The sequence below is a fragment of the Mustela erminea genome, chromosome 5, assembly GCF_009829155.1.
Source record: "Mustela erminea isolate mMusErm1 chromosome 5, mMusErm1.Pri, whole genome shotgun sequence".
NCBI classification, from domain to species: domain Eukaryota; kingdom Metazoa; phylum Chordata; class Mammalia; order Carnivora; family Mustelidae; genus Mustela; species Mustela erminea.
The window spans coordinates 75,604,059-75,621,036 of NC_045618.1; the positions used below are offsets into that span (position 1 = coordinate 75,604,059).

Sequence of the window (16,978 nt, forward strand, 5' to 3'; positions counted from 1 at the left end):
ATGCTCCCGCGTTTCGTTTTGGTGGCGTCGTAAATAAAAAGAAGGCGGAGGTTTAGTTACAGCAGAGATGACGCCTCCGCGATTCTTAGAGTTTCTGGTAAGCCGGGGCTTGCGAAGCGGCGTCGGAACGAACTACTTCTCCCATCATGCCAGGGGAGAGCCCCGCGCGTTCCACCCTGGGAGTCGTAGGCTTCCGCCCCTCGGATCCAACGGCAATCTCCGTGTGTGAACCCTGTTACCCAGAAGGCCTCGCAAGACCGCGGCTGAAACTGGGATTTCCCTGTTTCTCCTTTCCCCCCGCAATTGGCGGAACCTGTTGGTGTGGCCCACAAGGCTCAGCGGGGCTGCACGAGGCTAGTTGCTAAGCAAGGGGTACTGTGGTCAACTGCCACCTGAGCCACGGCGACAGGAAGTGAGTACCCCTATTCCGGAAACTAGTTGTGGGAATATCCCCCATTCCTACTCACCCCCAAATCAGCCTCTTACCCCAAGTTGATCTTTGCAAGGGTGGGAGAAGGAAGAGCAGTGGGGGTAAGGAATGCACATTTTGGGGGTCCTTCACGACTCCATTGCAGTTCTTCTCCCCATTAAATCGTACCTGGGATGGAGATACGTAGAGTAATTGCAACCATGGGACAGATCAGAGGTGACAGTCTTCAGGGACCATGCCTCAGCCAATGCCCGACCTTCCATAATTTAAGCGGAGAGAGAGATGGGCACCGCCGTAAGATCTAACAGGGCATTTAGGCCCACGGGGAGATTGGTTCAGATCTCTCCACCTGACTTTTCCTACCTTCCAGTTCTCGGATTTGTTGCTACCCCAGGGTCCCCGCCATGCCTCACATCGACAGTGACATCAAACTGGACTTCAAAGATGTTTTGTTGAGGCCCAAACGCAGTACCCTTAAGTCTCGAAGTGAGGTGAGCCTGCTTTCCTAGCTCCTGGTGGGCCAGGACCGAGACAGATTTCTGGTTCTTGTCCTCATACAATACTCTTTAACTTGATGAATGAAATGCATTTTCCTGTTCATATCTCAGGTAGATCTCACAAGATCCTTTTCATTTCGGAACTCAAAGCAGATGTACACTGGGATCCCCATCATTGCTGCCAATATGGATACTGTGGGCACCTTTGAGATGGCCAAGGTTCTCTGTAAGGTAGGACTTCCCTTATGCAGGTTTTCCTACTGGGGATCAGTTGTGTGAGCTGACTGCAGACATAATTTGCAAACTGCCCCCCCATCAGCTGTGTGGCAGGTAACAGTCAGGATGTTCCAATTTACTATTTAATCCATTTTCTCTAATACTAATGCCCTTATCTGATAAGTTCAAAGGCACATCTGAATTAGTAAGATTCAAAGCTAAGTTTTACCCCATTTTTCTGATATATAAACATAACTTCCTTTTCTCCCATCCAGCAGTTTATACACCCTGCCAACTCTTCCACCTCCCAGGTCATCCCCTCCAAATCACATTCATCCCTCCCATTATGCCATTGGTCACGACACTGAATACCTACTGTTTTAGTCCAGAAACTAAATACAGTGTGAGCATTCAAAAATTCCTAGCTAGAAGATCCTGGAAAAGTAGCTTATTGATTTTCTTTCATGTCTGCTACCCTTTTTTATTTTTTTAATCATCCTCTTCTTTAAGTCCTAGGTTTCTGGGAATTTCTGGGATGTGCCCAAAATGGAATGTTTTTCTTATGCACAGGTTATTGTTCACTTTGAAAACAGAAGATGCTGCTCCCATCCGTAATATTACCTTCCTCTATACTTATAGCTGAGAAGGTAGATAGTTACTCTGGGCACTCAAAAAACATACGCATTCTTCTGGTTAATCCATGTAGCCCTGGTTGATGGATTCTGCTGCTGCTTGTGGCTCTGTTAGCCTTAAGGACTTCATCTCCCTTTCTCTATTTTCAATCGCCGTAAGTCTCTGTGGAATGTCTTTTGTCATTTCTCTGAGTTTGATAGTTATACGGTTTTAGTACTTTATTGCTGTTGCCGTTTACCAACTGCTTAGGAATCTTCTTCTTGTCCATGGTCTACCTGCTCTGCCCAGCAGAGTTGAGGAATAGTGAATCTGACTTCAGCATTAACAAACGCGCTGATATATGTGGCCCTTGTGGAGACTGTCTTAATACTTTGTGTTGAGATTGGCTTTTCAGTACTACTGATGGGTGCTGAAGAAATCAGATTCTAGAGATAGGGCCAAGTTTCACAGTAATAATAAGGTTGGATACACTCATCTTTTTTTAGATCTCTAACATGGTATGTAATTAGATGTGCCTATCATGTCCCACTATACCAGTACATCTCCAAGATCTACTGACCTCATGGAGTGATTTTTCTTTGTGTATCAACACATTGATGGCAGAGTGTTGTTGAGGAAGTAGAACTCAATACCAGCTTTAGCTAGATGGTGTTGATGAGTGAGCATAGCAATACCACTTCCTTACTGCTGATACATGACTTCCTTGGATTTTTTGTCACTTGCAATATTTGTGCTATCTCTGTCAACTGCTCTTTTGCCTATGCGCATGTCTGCACCTTTAAAGCCTAAGCACTGGGGCACCTGGCTGGCTCAGTCAGTGGAGAATGTGACTCTTGATCTCAGGGTTGTGAGTTCAAGCCTCACATTGGGGGTAGAGATTACTTAAAATCTTTTAAATAAATAAATATATAAATAATAAGGCACAGGCACCAGCATTTACAGTGGCCTCTGAATGCCTTTTTCTCAAAGTATTGGGTATTGTTTTGCAACTTGTTGACCCTAGGGAATACGAGTCTGATGAGTTCACTGTATCCTTGAACTTGGTTGACTGAAATAGATGCAATGAAATGGACTTTTTTGGTTGGTCTGTGTCTCCAAAAAGTGTCCTTTATTCCAGTGGAGATGGAGAAAGAATGGGGTAGCATCTTAATTAGCTCCACTGAGGGCTTACTTTTTGTGAGCATTTAGACTCACTGAATTATTGCTTTTAAGTAGACCAGAAGATACCCCAAAATAAGTGAGTTCAGTACTAGTTTATCATTGGGGGAGGAGCCAAGTCAGTGCAGGCAGACAATGGCTCCGTACAACCTCGTCATGGATCTTTCTTGTCTGCTGCTTGTCCTACTGCACCAACAGCTTGTCTTTGTCACCTTTTAAGTCAGAAGCCCTTACGTGCTGGTAAGTGAAATCCACTCCAGGTGACTCTGTACCTGACCTGTTGGAGCATTGGGCAAGCAATGGCTTATGGTAAAGCCCTACTGGTATTTGTAGGGAGAAAAATGGTTAAACTAAAATCCCAGCTCAACCTGTGGTTTCTTTCAAGTTGCTTTCCAAAGCTTCATCCTTTTTCTCCCTCAGAATACTAAAAAGATCTGTTTCTAGCAAGAGAGACACTAGTATAGTTCTCTCCTTTTTGATGGTTTTTTCTTCTCCCCAGTTCTCCCTCTTCACAGCTATCCATAAACACTACAGCCTCCAGCAGTGGAAAGAGTTTGCTAGCCAGAATCCCGAGTGTCTTGAGGTAATGCTGGTCCTCCCCTGATCACTTCCTTATCCCAGTTTTCCATGCATCTCTTCTGGCTTCCTGGGGACCAACCCTCCCCTTCCCAGCCCCACTGGCTGCTCATTGGGTCACCTGTGACATGCCACTGGCCCTCTCTCTCTCAAGCATTTGGCGGCAAGCTCAGGCACAGGATCTTCAGACTTTGAACAGCTGGAACAGATCCTGGAAGCTCTTCCCCAGGTGAAATATATATGCCTGGACGTGGCAAACGGCTACTCAGAACACTTTGTTGAGTTTGTAAAGGACGTGCGGAAGCGCTTCCCCGAGCACACCATTATGGTACGTTTCTAGTGCCTGTGGCTGGTATGTTCCTCTTCCTTCCACTCTCCTGACACTCCTCTTTGTTTTATGTCAGTTCATTACTCCTCTGCTGCATTATGATTTTCCTAGCCCACTGACTCACGTCACTGGGCAATAATCCATGGTTCCAGGCTTAAGAAGTTTAGATTGGTTAGTGCAGTTAGCTCTGTCCCTTGACCCAGACCTCGTGCCTACGTATGGTACATATTCATCTGCCCACTGAGGTGCACTAGAATCACATTAAAGGGGTCGCAGGAAAGCATTTTATTTGTTTACAAGCTTAGAGGAGTGATGACAAGGCCGCTTTTTCTCTGCAGCATCAAGGGGTCTTTCTGTACTGTCCATCGGAAGTAAATATAGCCGTGCAGGTGGCCATTTAGCTTATAGTATCGCATCTCCCCCTTTCTCTGAAGCCAGAAACTGTATGATGTAATGGCTTAAGGACAGGATATGTTAGGGTCTCTAGGAAAGGATGGGAAGATACATCAGCTCTGGCCTTGATCCAGTTGGACCCCAGCTTTATCCTAGTGCAACAGTGATACTGGCCACTCACCCCCTTACCTCAGCTTGGGAAGTAGAGTCCTTGCCCATTAGAGGAAACCCAGGTACGCTTCTTTGTATTAACGCTGGAAGGTCACAGTCCAGCCATGCTCTGTGTGAGAGCATGCCACCTCCTCTCTGGTTTCCGACCCTAAGAGTGCCCTGTTTTGTGCCTCAGGCAGGGAATGTGGTAACAGGAGAGATGGTGGAAGAGCTGATCCTCTCTGGGGCTGACATCATCAAAGTGGGAATTGGCCCAGGTAAGCTGCTTTACTGGGGTCCTTGGGCTACTGCTCCAGTGGCACACGCCCCGGGAGCACTTCACTGTTCCCGTGACGTTCTTCTCAGGCTCCGTGTGCACCACCCGCAAGAAAACCGGAGTGGGGTATCCACAGCTCAGTGCCGTGATGGAGTGTGCAGACGCTGCTCATGGCCTCAAAGGCCACATCATCTCAGTAAGGGCCACAGGCAGGGGAGGGGAGGAGGCTACCACACCACTGTGTTTCCTGCTATGTGGAAACTGTGGTAGCAGTGGATCAGGACTCCTGGGTCGGCTTGGAGGTGGGCCGCGGGGACATCGCTCAGAGTGCTTGGGCAGTCCGTGTTCTCTCTTCACAGTGCTCCTTACTTTGCAGGATGGAGGCTGCAGCTGTCCTGGGGATGTGGCCAAGGCTTTCGGTAAGGATGCTGGGAGAGCAGGGAGGGTCCTGTAGAAGAGGATAGGTCACCTCTGAGGGTCAAGGATCAGGCTTGGAAAGGCTGAGAAAGCCATTCACATTCTTTCACAATATGAACTAGTGACCCTGAAGCTGTGGTGTCACTGGGGGCAAGGAAGCAAGGGAATCGACCAGAGTCGATACTCTGGTATCGACTGCCCAAGTGTAGGCCACAGCTATCTGTAATATCCCCTGTACTATTGGACTAAAGTTAGAGATCTTTGCCCTTGGGACACTTAGAATGAGTCTTGTTTAGCTGCACACAAAAGAGAAGACCAGAAAGAGAGAAAAAAAAAAAAAAAAAACAGAAGCCAGGCAAGGAATCTCCAGAGGCTCTTTGTAAACTCTTGAGGAAATCAGGCCCACTAAGGCATAGAGGCCAGAGCAGAGCAGGCCTGTGTGGGTTGTGGGTCAGCTAGGGAAACAAAAGCAGGAAGATGTTAGACTCATTGTCAGGACTGAGAATTTGGCGTGAGTTGCTTCTGAGGGTGGGCACGTGGGCCACATTTAATTCATTCCCCCACCTTGTTGACGCTGGCAGGGGCAGGAGCTGACTTTGTGATGCTGGGTGGCATGCTGGCGGGGCACAGTGAGTCAGGCGGTGAGCTCATCGAGAGGGACGGCAGGAAGTACAAGCTCTTCTATGGGATGAGTTCTGAAATGGCCATGAAGAAGTATGCCGGGGGCGTGGCTGAGTACAGGTGGGTGCAAGAGAGCCAGGAGCCGAGGGTTCCTGGAAAGTGTGACTAAGTAGGGTGGTGGCAGAGCTGCTGGCTGCTGGGAGAGGCATGCACGGTTCTGGGAGGAAAAGTGGTGAATTGAGGCTCAATGCCAGACAGCAGGGGAGAGCCATCACTAGGCTTAAGGATTCCAAAAGGAAAGAGTTAAGAAGGTTTTTCCTCCTCAAAGGGCCTCAGAGGGAAAGACGGTGGCGGTCCCCTTTAAAGGGGACGTGGAACATACCGTCCGAGACATCCTTGGAGGCCTCCGCTCCACATGCACCTACGTGGGAGCAGCTAAACTGAAGGAATTGAGCCGGAGAACCACCTTCATCCGGGTCACCCAACAGGTGAATCCAATCTTCAATGATGAGAGCTAGACCTGAGCAGCTGTGCCCTCTCATGGCACTAGCCCCTGAGCACAGGGCCTCTCAAGAGGGCTCCTCACCCATCTCAGCCACTGTGGCTATTTCTTACTCAGTCAATTCCTGTCGCCTCACTCCTGAGGGCTCCCGCAGTAATACCGTACTCTATACCCACAGAATGCCCAGGGCACTCACTGGGGAGGAAGCAAGGCAGGCAAGCTGAGAAAATGAAGTAAGACAGTCAAGTGTGAATCTGGGGATTCTCACTCCCAGCATCCTGAGAATTACTAAAAGGAAAAGATGCTGATTCCTACCTAAGCGTTTAATGGTCTGGGTCTGGAAGAGGGAGGCTCTTGAAATCATGTTTTATTAATGAGCTTCATTAAATAGGATCTCTGAATACCTAAAAAGCCCAAAAGTGTTGCCATATTTTAAATATCTCAATAAAGAGATCCCAAGGACTTTGAAGAGATTCTGGATCTTTCTGCACAAGACTGGCATCTGGGTGCCGCTCCAGGGTAAGTGGAAGTGGAGTTGGCACTGACCCAACTGAGCCAAGGACAGGAAGTACTTTTTCCATGAAGTATCTCCATTGCAGTGCCACCACCTCCAGGTAACCTGATGGCATGAGAGTTTACGAAGTACATTCTGGCATCGGGACACACAGGTATTTTTAGCATAGCAAAGGGAAACTTCCCTTCCAGACTGTCAACCTTTCTTGGCACACATGAACATTTTCCAGGGGAAGTAAAAAGGCGAAGGGATTCCTCCAGTCCTGGTGAAGCCAGTTCTAAGGAATGACCTACAATGACTTGACATAAGCCTTGACTTCCCTCCCTCACGCCAAGACAGTGTTTGAACAAATCCAAATTTTAATTAACAAGGATTACAAAGTAATTTTAGCAAGGTAGTCAGGTCACCCAAGCCCAGGCTTCTGTTTCATTCCCACTAAACTGTGTAGAACTGAGGAACTCCTTCCTCAGGCGGAGAGCAGAGGGAATTCCAGTCCTATCCTAAGTGTCCAGACCTGTCTCTACTGTCAGGGAAGGGACAGACATGGCCCTGGGGCCAGAAGTGGGGAGATACTCATAGAAGGTGGGGATCAAGGTGTCAAACTTTGTCTTCTGATAGTTTTCCAGAGACTCCTGCAGAGAAGGGAGCAGGAAGATGCTATCATCATCTCATTCCCTGAGACCTCCATATTCTGGAGCATGTAGATTTCTGTCTCATTCTGCTCAGCCCATTCCCCAGCTTTCTGTTCCTTCCTACTCACCCTTCCTTCCTTCTGGCCATTTTCTTCTTCATCAGAGTCCAAAACCAAGTCCCCTATGGTAATAACAGAGCTGCACAGAGATGGAGGACACACTGCAGGAACGAAACAGATCACAGTACCCTTCTAGGTGAACAGGCCCTCAAGACTCAGCGAGAGAGGAAACTGTCTAGCCCAGTCTGACTCAGAATACTTACATGGCTTCCTGGTCCTAGGAGGGGATAATGACAGTCTCAGGGGGTCCATGGGGCAAACCAAGCAATTCCTGCATTGGGAGCAAGCAAAAAAGATAAGGTGAGGGGAAAGCAGGCCAAAAAATGTCCTGCTAGGAGGGAGAAGCAACTGTTCCACTCACTCTTCTTGCTCTGAAGCAAACACCTCAACTGGGTTCTCTTTCAAAGCCCTTCCCCCCAGCGGCTGGGGTGGACTCTTTGGCTTTCCAGTGGAAGCTGCTCTCGTGCCCACAGCATCTGCTGGATCTGCCATGTTTGTCCCATGTTCTTCCCTGTTCTCAGGCTCAGATATTACTTGGGGTGGTGAACCCAGATTCCTAAAGGGGAACAGCATGACTGTGGGGCGCTCCTTATGGCCTCCCTTAGTGGATGCCCATCGGGACTGGATTCTTCGCCGGCCTAGAGGCGCCAGATTGAAGTGGTGGCCAGCCTTAGGTTCTGGGTCCTTCCTGGAGGTTGGTCCTTGAGGGAGGTATGGGCCAGAACTGGCTTCTGGCAAAGGATCGTGATGTGCTAGTTTTAACTGCCGAGGATTCTGCTCCGTGGGCTCTGTCATGCTCACCGAATCGTTAACGGAGCACTCTGAAAAAGAAAACGAAGTTCCTCAGAACAGACAAACACAATTCCGTCTAGTTTCTTACAGCTCAGGTCCATGTAACCCTTCTGACAGCCCATCTCAAAAGGTCTCAGGCCTGAACAATCCACCCCCAAGTTCCTAGTTCTCCCAGAGGGTCCTCATACCTGGAAGTGGCCACCCCATGTCCACAGCATACTGGCTCAAGACAGAAGAAGTAGCGATAGAAACTCCAGGCTGCATCCAAGTGACCACATCCTGAAGCTGTGGGCAGAGGGAGAGAGGCATGAAGACCACAGTCCTTGATACAGCCATCCCCCACTCTGCCCTTACCTTATCCCAACAAAACCTGCTGTGTCTGCAATGCAGGCAGGGCTTTTTCTAGCTGACACAAATATTCAAAGAACAGCTTTTCCATGGCATCCAGAAAGGGTTCCCCATACTCTTGTTCAAGTTCCTGCAGTGAGGAGAAAAGCAGGTCAGAAGAGGACTAGAGCAATTTTAGCCCCATTATAGCTTCCAAACCAGCCAGTCTCACCTGCACCCTGGAAACCAAGTCCACTGGGGCCTCTGCTAGCTGCTTCACCTCTTGGCAAAAGGTCTCCTGCGCCTCCAAGACTTTCCTCAGATCCTGCTTTGTCTGTTGAGGGTAAGGAAAAGGAGACAACTTAGGGTCACTAGGACCCAGTGGCCAGAAGGAGAATCAACTTTGTAGCACCCAGTGTTAACTGGGGTATAGGGCTTGTTCCAGAGATTACTCACCGCTTTGGGGTCCCGCACTACAGATCCAGACTCTGGGAAATGGTGATGCAGGGCATTCAGAACCTGGGCCCACGGCCGGCCCTGCTGGATCAACTCCACCACTACCTGTGAAGGGTACTAAACTCACAATCTCCACTTCGGGGCAAGCGCCCTTTTCCAACGAGTCCCAATCCCAAGCGGTCAGACCTCCGCAAGTCCCCTCGTATCCCTTCCCTTTCCCATCCAACTCCTACTAGCTCTAATACCTTGGCCTTCAGACCCATACACAGGCGTTCGTGGTGGCGGTAGCGAACTAAACCAGGGGCAGCAATGCGCAGTGATCGCAGAAACTCTAATACTCGCGGGAAATGCTCCACGCAACGTCCCCGCACGACTTGCCAGCTGGCGGCGGCGGCGAAGCGCAGAGCCGCGGGACCAGCCTCTGGGGGCGTGGCCATGGCCGCGGGCTCTGCCCCGGGGGCAGGCCCTCTGGGTTCCTAGCTCCACGGCGAGGCTTCTCAACTCCGCCTAGGGGCGAAGCTTCCGGCGGCTCTCAGCGGCTGCGCTGTTTCGGTCTGCGCTGGGTACTTCGCGATGCTATCCCTTCCATAGGCCACCGGAGTCCTGGAGGTGTTCAACGCGGGCTGAAGCCTAAATGCAGAAGCTAGCCAGCTCCAATGGCACCAGGTTCTCTGTTTTCCACGCCGCCGCCCCCTCAGGGCCGAGGGCTACCTCGCTTCCGGCTCTGCGGCTAGTCTCCCTGCCCCGGAAAAGGGCCGTAATGGAGAGCCAATGGGCTACCGGGCAGGGAGACGTGACGTCGCGTCATAAGGCCACGCCCCAACAGATCGGGCGCCACCCCCGGCCGCGCTCCCTCCGTCAGTATCCTCGGGGCGGCGGGGAGTGCTGTTGTAGGGCTTCGTGACCCCTACCTTTCTTCGCGGAGCCTAGAAAGTCATGTCTTTCTCTAAGGCTGGACTTACGTGTCTGGGAAACGAAGAACATGCCCTTCCCCTCCCCATCATCGGCGCCGCTGATGTACGATTCCTTAAATCCTAGCCCGGAAGCTGCGCCTGCAAAGCCCTGCCCGGCGGCACGCCCTCTTCCGTAGAATTCAACTGTCCCTTTTGCAAAACAGTAGAGGGCGCCCACCTTTTAAAAAAAAATACAGAGTTTGAAAAGCTACATCACGTAGTTAACTTGGTTTTCTCAGGATGATGAGACTATAGGTAGTTTTTTGTACTTTTCTGTTATATATATATATATATATATATATATATATATATATATATATATATATATATATATATAAAATCATGTAGTTTTAAAACAAATAAAAAACAAGTTTTCCTTTTCGGATTTCTATTATGTGCTTACTCCAGCCAGCCCCTGATGTGATCGACTTGTCTCCTTGTCACCCTTCCTGGTGTCTCCCCTTATTTTCATCACCAAGTACAGAGCCTGGCACACAGTGCATAGTCTTTAAATGTCGGTTGAATGAATTACCCACCCTGACTACCTTATAGGAATGTAATGGAACTACCATTCTTTCGGACCATCTCACTTCCTAGAGGTAGCGTCCCCTAGATCCTTCCTTGACTGACCCAAGATGAAACTTCTCAGGTGATCCACAGGGACAGCTGGACTGAGAACCGGAAGTTATCTTCCCTTTTAAATTCTGCGCTTCCTCCTGGGCCCTGTAGTTTTGTGCACAGCGCCTCTCCTCACTTGTGAGTGAGAGACCCAGACCACAGCCCTTAACTCACTCCTCCTTCTTCTCCACATCTAATTGTCATCAAGTCTAATCAGTTCTACTTCCTCTGAAACTTTACACCCCACCCCATTTTCATTCTCACTCTATCCTATTTCAGGTGTTCCTGTCTCTCACCCTCCCCACACCCAGCCCACCTCCTTTCTAATTTCTTTACCACATTGCTTTCATCATGAATCTTGAGAAATGCAAAGTTGATCATGCCATTGCTAACTGAAAGCTCTCTCTTACTTTCAAAAGAAAGCCCAGACTCTGAAATTGTCCGAAATAGCCCAAACTCTGGCCAAGCTTCTCTTCAGCCATATTCCTTGCCACTTTGCATGTATGCACCTAGATGCCAGCAAACAGGTGTCATCTTCCAAATATACTATGTTGTCTTACAGGTCTGTGCCTTGCACATACTGGATGATTCCTCTGTCCTCCTTGCCTCTTGGACTTGATCCTTTCTCATCTTCTGTGGTTCATTTGATAACCACCTCCATAAAGCCCATCAGAGTTTTCTTGGGGTCCTCAGTACATCTTTTATCACCACCACTGTTGCAGAAGCTATCTTGTAAGGTGATTGTAAGGACTAAATAAATTAGTAGTTATAAAGCACTTGGAATAGTGCTTGGCTCATAGTAATTACTACATATGTTTGTATTGTTAATGTTTACAAATCTGTCACCCCCATTCAGGGGGAGCCTGGGAAGAGCTGGTTCCTTTCTTGTACATTCAGCACTTTGTTCATATATTTACAGCTAATACAACCAGCCCCTTTTTAAGTCTTCTTTTTACTGCCTTAGGAGCCCATTGTCTTGGAAGCTGTCTTAAATCCAAAGGTTCAAGAAGACAAGTGGTCAGAGCTCCAAACTTTGGCCATGTAGTCTCATGGCCACTGCTGGCAGAAGAAGAGTCTTGGCACAGAGATCATGGGGAAAATACAGCCGAGAAGAAAAATAGAAGGTGGCTGTCCTCAATCCTTTCTGTGCATAGGAGTCCGCCCCTTAGTGAGCTTGTTAAAACACACATTTCTTGGCCTCTGCTCTGGTTAGTGAGGTCTACACTGGAGCCCGGAAATCTGTTTTCTTTTCTTTTCTTTTTTTTTTTTTTTAAGATTTTATTTATTTGACAAAGATCACAAGTAGACAGAGAGCCAGGCAGAGAGAGAGGGGGAAGCAGGCTCCCTGCTGAACAGGGAGTCTGATGCAGGGCTTGATCCCAGGACCCCAAGATCATGACCTGAGCCTTAACCCACTGAGCCACCCAGGAGCCCCAGAAATCTGTATTTTTTTTAAAAAAATTTATTTATTTATTTGACAGAGATCACAAGTAGGCAGAGAGGCAGACAGAGAGAGGGGAGGAAACAGGCTCCCCACGGAGCAGAGAGCCCGATGCGGGGCTCAATCCCAGGACCCTGGGATCATGACCTGAGCTGAAGGCAGAGGCTTAACCCACTGAGCCACCCAGGCACCCCAGAAATCTGTATTCTTACCATCTCAGTTGATTCTAATGTAAGTGTCTAGAGACTAGACTTGAAGAATCCTGGGGTAAGGGAAAAGTTTCAGTCAAACCAAAACCAAATCCTCCAAGTCACCCAAAGGAAAATTTCCATGTAGAAGTGAACTATACAAAGGGTATTGACTCTCTGTCTCTGACCATTGCCTTCCCCTGCAGTTTCCTCTCTCTGGTGAAGGACCCCTGTCCCTGTGGATGGCACCCAGTTGGAGTTCTCCACAAACCTGAGACCTGGGGGTTCTCCTGTTACTGCTCCTCTCCTCCCTCCACCCAGACACACCCATACCTCCCCAAGTACTGTGCACTTTATCCCCCAGATATTCCTCCAAGCTTTCCACTTCTGTCTCCAGCACCACCCTTCTGGCCCAAACTACTTACCATCTCTAGCATAAACGACTACAACTGCCTTCCAATCAGTGTCTGCAACCACTCCGACCTTGCTCCAATCTATTCTTGACACCACAGGTGGAGTCATCTGTTCAAAATACAACCTGGTCACGTCAACTCCAATTCCTTAATGCTTTCAAAGGCTTCCCACTGCCCTAGGGCAGACAAAGATCCCTAATCTGGCCTATGAGGCTCCACAAGGCATGGTTGGCCCTGTGCTCCTCAACTCCACATCCTCCACTCTGCCCTTTGCCCTTGCTGCCTTAGCTACACCATCTTTCTTTGTCTTGTTTACTCTTCCAGACTCCCTTCCACCACAGGATCTTTTCACAGGCTATTCCTTTGATCCGCAGTGATCTCCCTTCCCTCTCCCTTCTCTCTCCCCCTCCCTTCCCTAGATATCCTGCGGGGTCACCATAAAAGTTTGCCTAAGGACCACCACCAAGTCAGATCAGTGCCTTTAGTGTTAACTTCAAAGTTATTTACTCTACTTTATTTCATGCAGTTACTCTGTTTCTTTCTCAGGCTGCAAGCTCCATAAGGCAAGAGCTAGGATTGTCCTGTGCTCTGGCACTTAGTCCATTGCTTGGGACACATCACTGAATATTTCTTAAATGGGTAAAAGAATGGGTCCATTAGCCACCACCATGGCTGGACCCAGACTCTGCCAGTCAGAGTCTTCTGTAAAATTCTGGTTCACCTGTGGACAAAAATTCTCTTTCCAAAAAGAACCTTAGAATGGCCGAAGGTAGCCATTATTTTTAAAAATTAACTTTATTTAAAATAAAGTACAATCACTGTGGTCTTTTTCATAAATCTGGGAAGCATTTATAAGTCACATCTTGTAAACTTTTGTTTTTATATTTGTGATTAACTCCATCTGGTGTATTATCAGGAAAATAAAATCTTCCTTTTGATGTCTTTACTTCTTGCAGAATTTTCAAGCAGTCCATCCTAAAGAGCCAGCCTTCCAGCTTCCATGATTATTTGGGGGAGATTTATGCTCTCCACGGGGTCTGTCATACTTCTTCCACCCATTCAATGTCCCCTTGGAAAATCAGCCACAGAGGGGCACGTGGGTGGCTCAGTTGGTTAAGCACCTGCCTTCAGCTCAGGTCATGATCTCAGCGTCCTGGGCTGGGATCAAGCCCCGAGTCAGGCTCTCTGCTCAGTAGGGAACCTGCTTCTCCCTCTGCCTGCTCTGCCTGCCACTTCCCCTGCTTGTGCTCGCTCTCGCTCTCTCTCTCTATCTTTGACAAATAAATAAATAAAATCTTTAAAAAAAGAAAATCAGCCACAGAGGTTGGTACCTGAGCTCTCAGGCTTTGACACCCAGTCCAGACTGCTCCCTGGACCAAGGGGCTGCAGGAGATTCTAGCATTGGCCACAAGCTTTGCCAAATGAAACCCACTCAGCTAGGGTTCAGGGACCCTCAAGGTTCGGACAGTTCTCAGAGCCTAGGATGGGCCCCTTCTCTGCTATTAGGCCTCAGCTGAAGCTACCACAGTCCACACTAATGTTCCTAATTTTAAATCTTGGGGCAGAAGTGATTAAAGAGAATTCTGGTTCTTTATACTCAGGAAACCCTGGGCTATTGAGGCAAAAAGTCCATCTCCTCCCTAGTGGTCATCTTTGTATACCAGGTGTCCCAGGAGAAACAAAATAGGTCACCAAGATACTCAGACAATGACTGCTTCATCAGTCCAGGGGCACCAACTAGGAGAGCAACCCTAGTGGATTTCCTAAAACCGAGATTAAGGATACCTTCTTTTTATTAAAAATAAGGTGGGGGGCAACTGGGTGGCTCAATGGGCCTCTGCCTTCGGCTCCGGTCATGATCCCAGGTTCCTGGGGTCGAGCCCCGAATCGGGCTCTCTGCTCAGCGGGGGGCCTGCTTCCTCTCTCTCTCTCTGCCTGCCTCTCTGCCTACTTGTGATCTCTGCCTGTCAAATAAATAAATAAAATCTTAAAAAAAAAATAAGGTAGGGATTGCCTGGGTGGCTCAGTTGGTTGAGTGTTTGACTTTTTATTTTATTTTATTTTATTTATTGGAGAGAGAGAATGAGCAGGGGGAGGGGCAGAGGTGAGGCAGAAGCAGGCTCCCTGCTGAGCAGGGAACCCAACAGAGGGCTCCAACCTAGGACCCTGGGATCATGACCTGGACCAAAGGCAGATGCTTAACCAACTGAGCCACTCAGCAGCCCCAAGTCTGTGTTTGCCTCTTGATTTCAGCCTAGGTCATGATCTCAGGGTCATGGGATGGTGTATCAGACTTCAGGCTCAGCCTGGATTCTGCTTGTCCCTCTTCCTCCCCCTGCAAAATTAATTAATTAATTCTTAAAAAAAAAAACAAACCCCACTCTGTAATATAAAGAAAGAGGTCAAGGAAATAACCATATAAATAAACATAAACACACATAAAGTTGGTTTCCTTGGTATAGTCTTCTGAGGTACAGTCCCAGTAGGAGTCTGTACTGATGGTTATTACTCAGCCCGCCAGGTACCCATTTAGGTATCCCCCAGGTGCTCTTTCCTAGAGCTGGTCTAGTCACCCATCATACATTCTTCGCCCAAATGCCTCAAAACACAGTCCACTGCTCCCCCCAGCTCCCAGGCTCCCCTTCACAGTTCAACCTACTTCCTCATCCATTCAGCAGATAACTTGCGGAACACCTGCTGCATGTCACCGACTGAATCAGCCTTAAGTAAGAGAGGAAGGTCTCTGTCCTCATGATGATGTTCTAGTAGACGGGACCTAGAGGCCTGCAGCCAGAGCACAGTAGTCACGACACCAGGGATTCTAATGCTCACCTCCACAGAATTAAAGGAGATGCCCCTCTAGAGCCCCCAGCCGGAGCTTAACCCATTGTGGGAGCTCAGTATGTACTTGTTTCTTTCTCTCCAGCTGTTTGGAGAACAGAATTGCCTTGCCATTTTTTGTGTTTCTGTATTTCTTTTTGAGGATATGGCGCATTTTTGAGCTCTAATAAACACAGGGAACCAGGGTAAAATGAATAAATGTGAAGCAAGTTACAAAGTTATTAGAAATCTTAAGCTCTCACATTTTCTCCCAGGTGTTCAATTAAAAAAAAGATACTGTTGTGTTGCTGCTCCAGCTTTCTGGAAACTATTAACAAAATGTATCCACCACCTTAAATATGCTCTAACCCTTTACCCAAAAATTCTCACTCTAGGGTTTTGTTTTTTTTTAAGGGAAATAAAAAAATAAGCACAAAGATATATGTGTTTGAATAAGAATATTTATGCATGTAATAGCAGAACATTGCAAAGACTTAAACTTCCAGGAAGAAGGGATTAATTTAAAAAATCAGGTCATCCTATGGGACTGAATTTGTTCATTTGTTATTAAAAATGGGAAAACTTGGGGTGCCTGAGTGGCTCAGTGGGTTAAGCCTCTGCCTTCGGCTCAGGTCATGATCTCAGGGTCCTGGGATCGAGTCCCGCATAGGGCTCTCTGCTCAGTGGGGAGCCTGCTTCCCCCTCTTCTCTGCCTGCCTCTCTGCCTGTGATCTCTCTGTCAAATAAATAAAATCTTTTTTAAAAATTGGGAAAACTTTTAAAATAAAATAAAATAAATAAAAACATTGGGAAGCCACTGGAGTTTACTCCATAAATTCAAGGAACAATTAAAGGTCACATCTTGCAAGCTGCTGCCTTTAAATTTTAAGGAGCAAACATCTCTTGCACTGCTTGGTGCTAGGCCCTGTTCTGGGTCTTGGGGCTGTGGAACTGAGACACAGAAGGTCTCAGTTCTTCCAGAACTCACATTTCAGAGAAAAGGGACAATTTAATAAGCAGGAAAACACCCCAATGTCCAACAATGAATGCTAGGCAGGACATGAACAAAATAGGATGATAAAGAGACCAGGGGCCAGGAAAATAATCAGATGGAAGGTCAGGGAAGAGCTCCCTGACGAACTGGCCTGTGAGCTGAGACCTGGATAACAGGGCAGGACTGGCCTTGCAAGTTGGGGGCAGTGCTCCTCCAGAAGGAAAAGCAGGGGCCAGGCCTGTAGAAGGTTTTGAGCAGAGGACTGACTGGATTAGATTTGCCCTGCCATTCCAGCTGCTATGTGCAGAACAGAGGACCAGAAGGCAAGAGCGGAAGTGGAGGAAATGATCAGGAGGCTGGGGAACAACCCAGATGAGAGCTGAAGGCAGCTCCAGCACCTGGGAAGGGAAGAGGAGATGAGGACCGGTCAGATTCTGAACAGCTCTGTATGGAGATAGACCATCAAGGTCCACTGGTCCACTGGATGTGGGATGTGAGAGAAGGAAAGCCAAG

The 16,978-nt window shown here is 48.1% G+C and overlaps 2 protein-coding genes across 7 annotated transcripts; one reads left to right on the forward strand and one right to left on the reverse strand.

The window, feature by feature from the left end:
- The first annotated feature begins 103 nt into the window (after window positions 1-103).
- GMPR2 (guanosine monophosphate reductase 2) lies at window positions 104-6,420 on the forward strand. Of its 2 annotated transcripts, XM_032343904.1 has the most exons (10): window positions 106-412; window positions 801-921; window positions 1,039-1,158; window positions 3,434-3,517; window positions 3,665-3,838; window positions 4,578-4,659; window positions 4,748-4,854; window positions 5,035-5,077; window positions 5,657-5,816; window positions 6,025-6,214. In XM_032343904.1, the coding sequence occupies exons 2-10, from the start codon at window positions 835-837 to the stop codon at window positions 6,212-6,214; spliced, it is 1,047 nt and encodes a 348-aa protein (XP_032199795.1). In that variant the 5' UTR covers window positions 106-412; window positions 801-834. The 2 variants fall into 2 exon arrangements, with proteins under 2 accessions (XP_032199796.1, XP_032199795.1); XM_032343905.1 differs by lacking the exon at window positions 5,657-5,816 and having other exon boundaries at window positions 104-412; window positions 4,578-4,854; window positions 6,025-6,420.
- Window positions 4,853-10,092, reverse strand: TINF2 (TERF1 interacting nuclear factor 2). 5 transcript variants are annotated; one of them, XM_032343900.1, is made up of 9 exons: window positions 9,284-10,091; window positions 9,039-9,143; window positions 8,815-8,916; window positions 8,626-8,733; window positions 8,444-8,540; window positions 7,825-8,284; window positions 7,667-7,734; window positions 7,473-7,564; window positions 4,853-5,106 (listed from the first exon to the last, which is right to left on the reverse strand). In XM_032343900.1, the coding sequence occupies exons 1-9, from the start codon at window positions 9,473-9,475 to the stop codon at window positions 4,981-4,983; spliced, it is 1,350 nt and encodes a 449-aa protein (XP_032199791.1). In that variant the 5' UTR covers window positions 9,476-10,091; the 3' UTR covers window positions 4,853-4,980. The 5 variants fall into 5 exon arrangements, with proteins under 5 accessions (XP_032199791.1, XP_032199793.1, XP_032199792.1 ...); XM_032343899.1 differs by lacking the exon at window positions 4,853-5,106 and adding an exon at window positions 7,054-7,344 and having other exon boundaries at window positions 9,284-10,092; XM_032343902.1 differs by lacking the exon at window positions 7,473-7,564 and having other exon boundaries at window positions 4,997-5,106; window positions 8,265-8,284.
- Window positions 10,093-16,978: the final 6,886 nt, after the last annotated feature.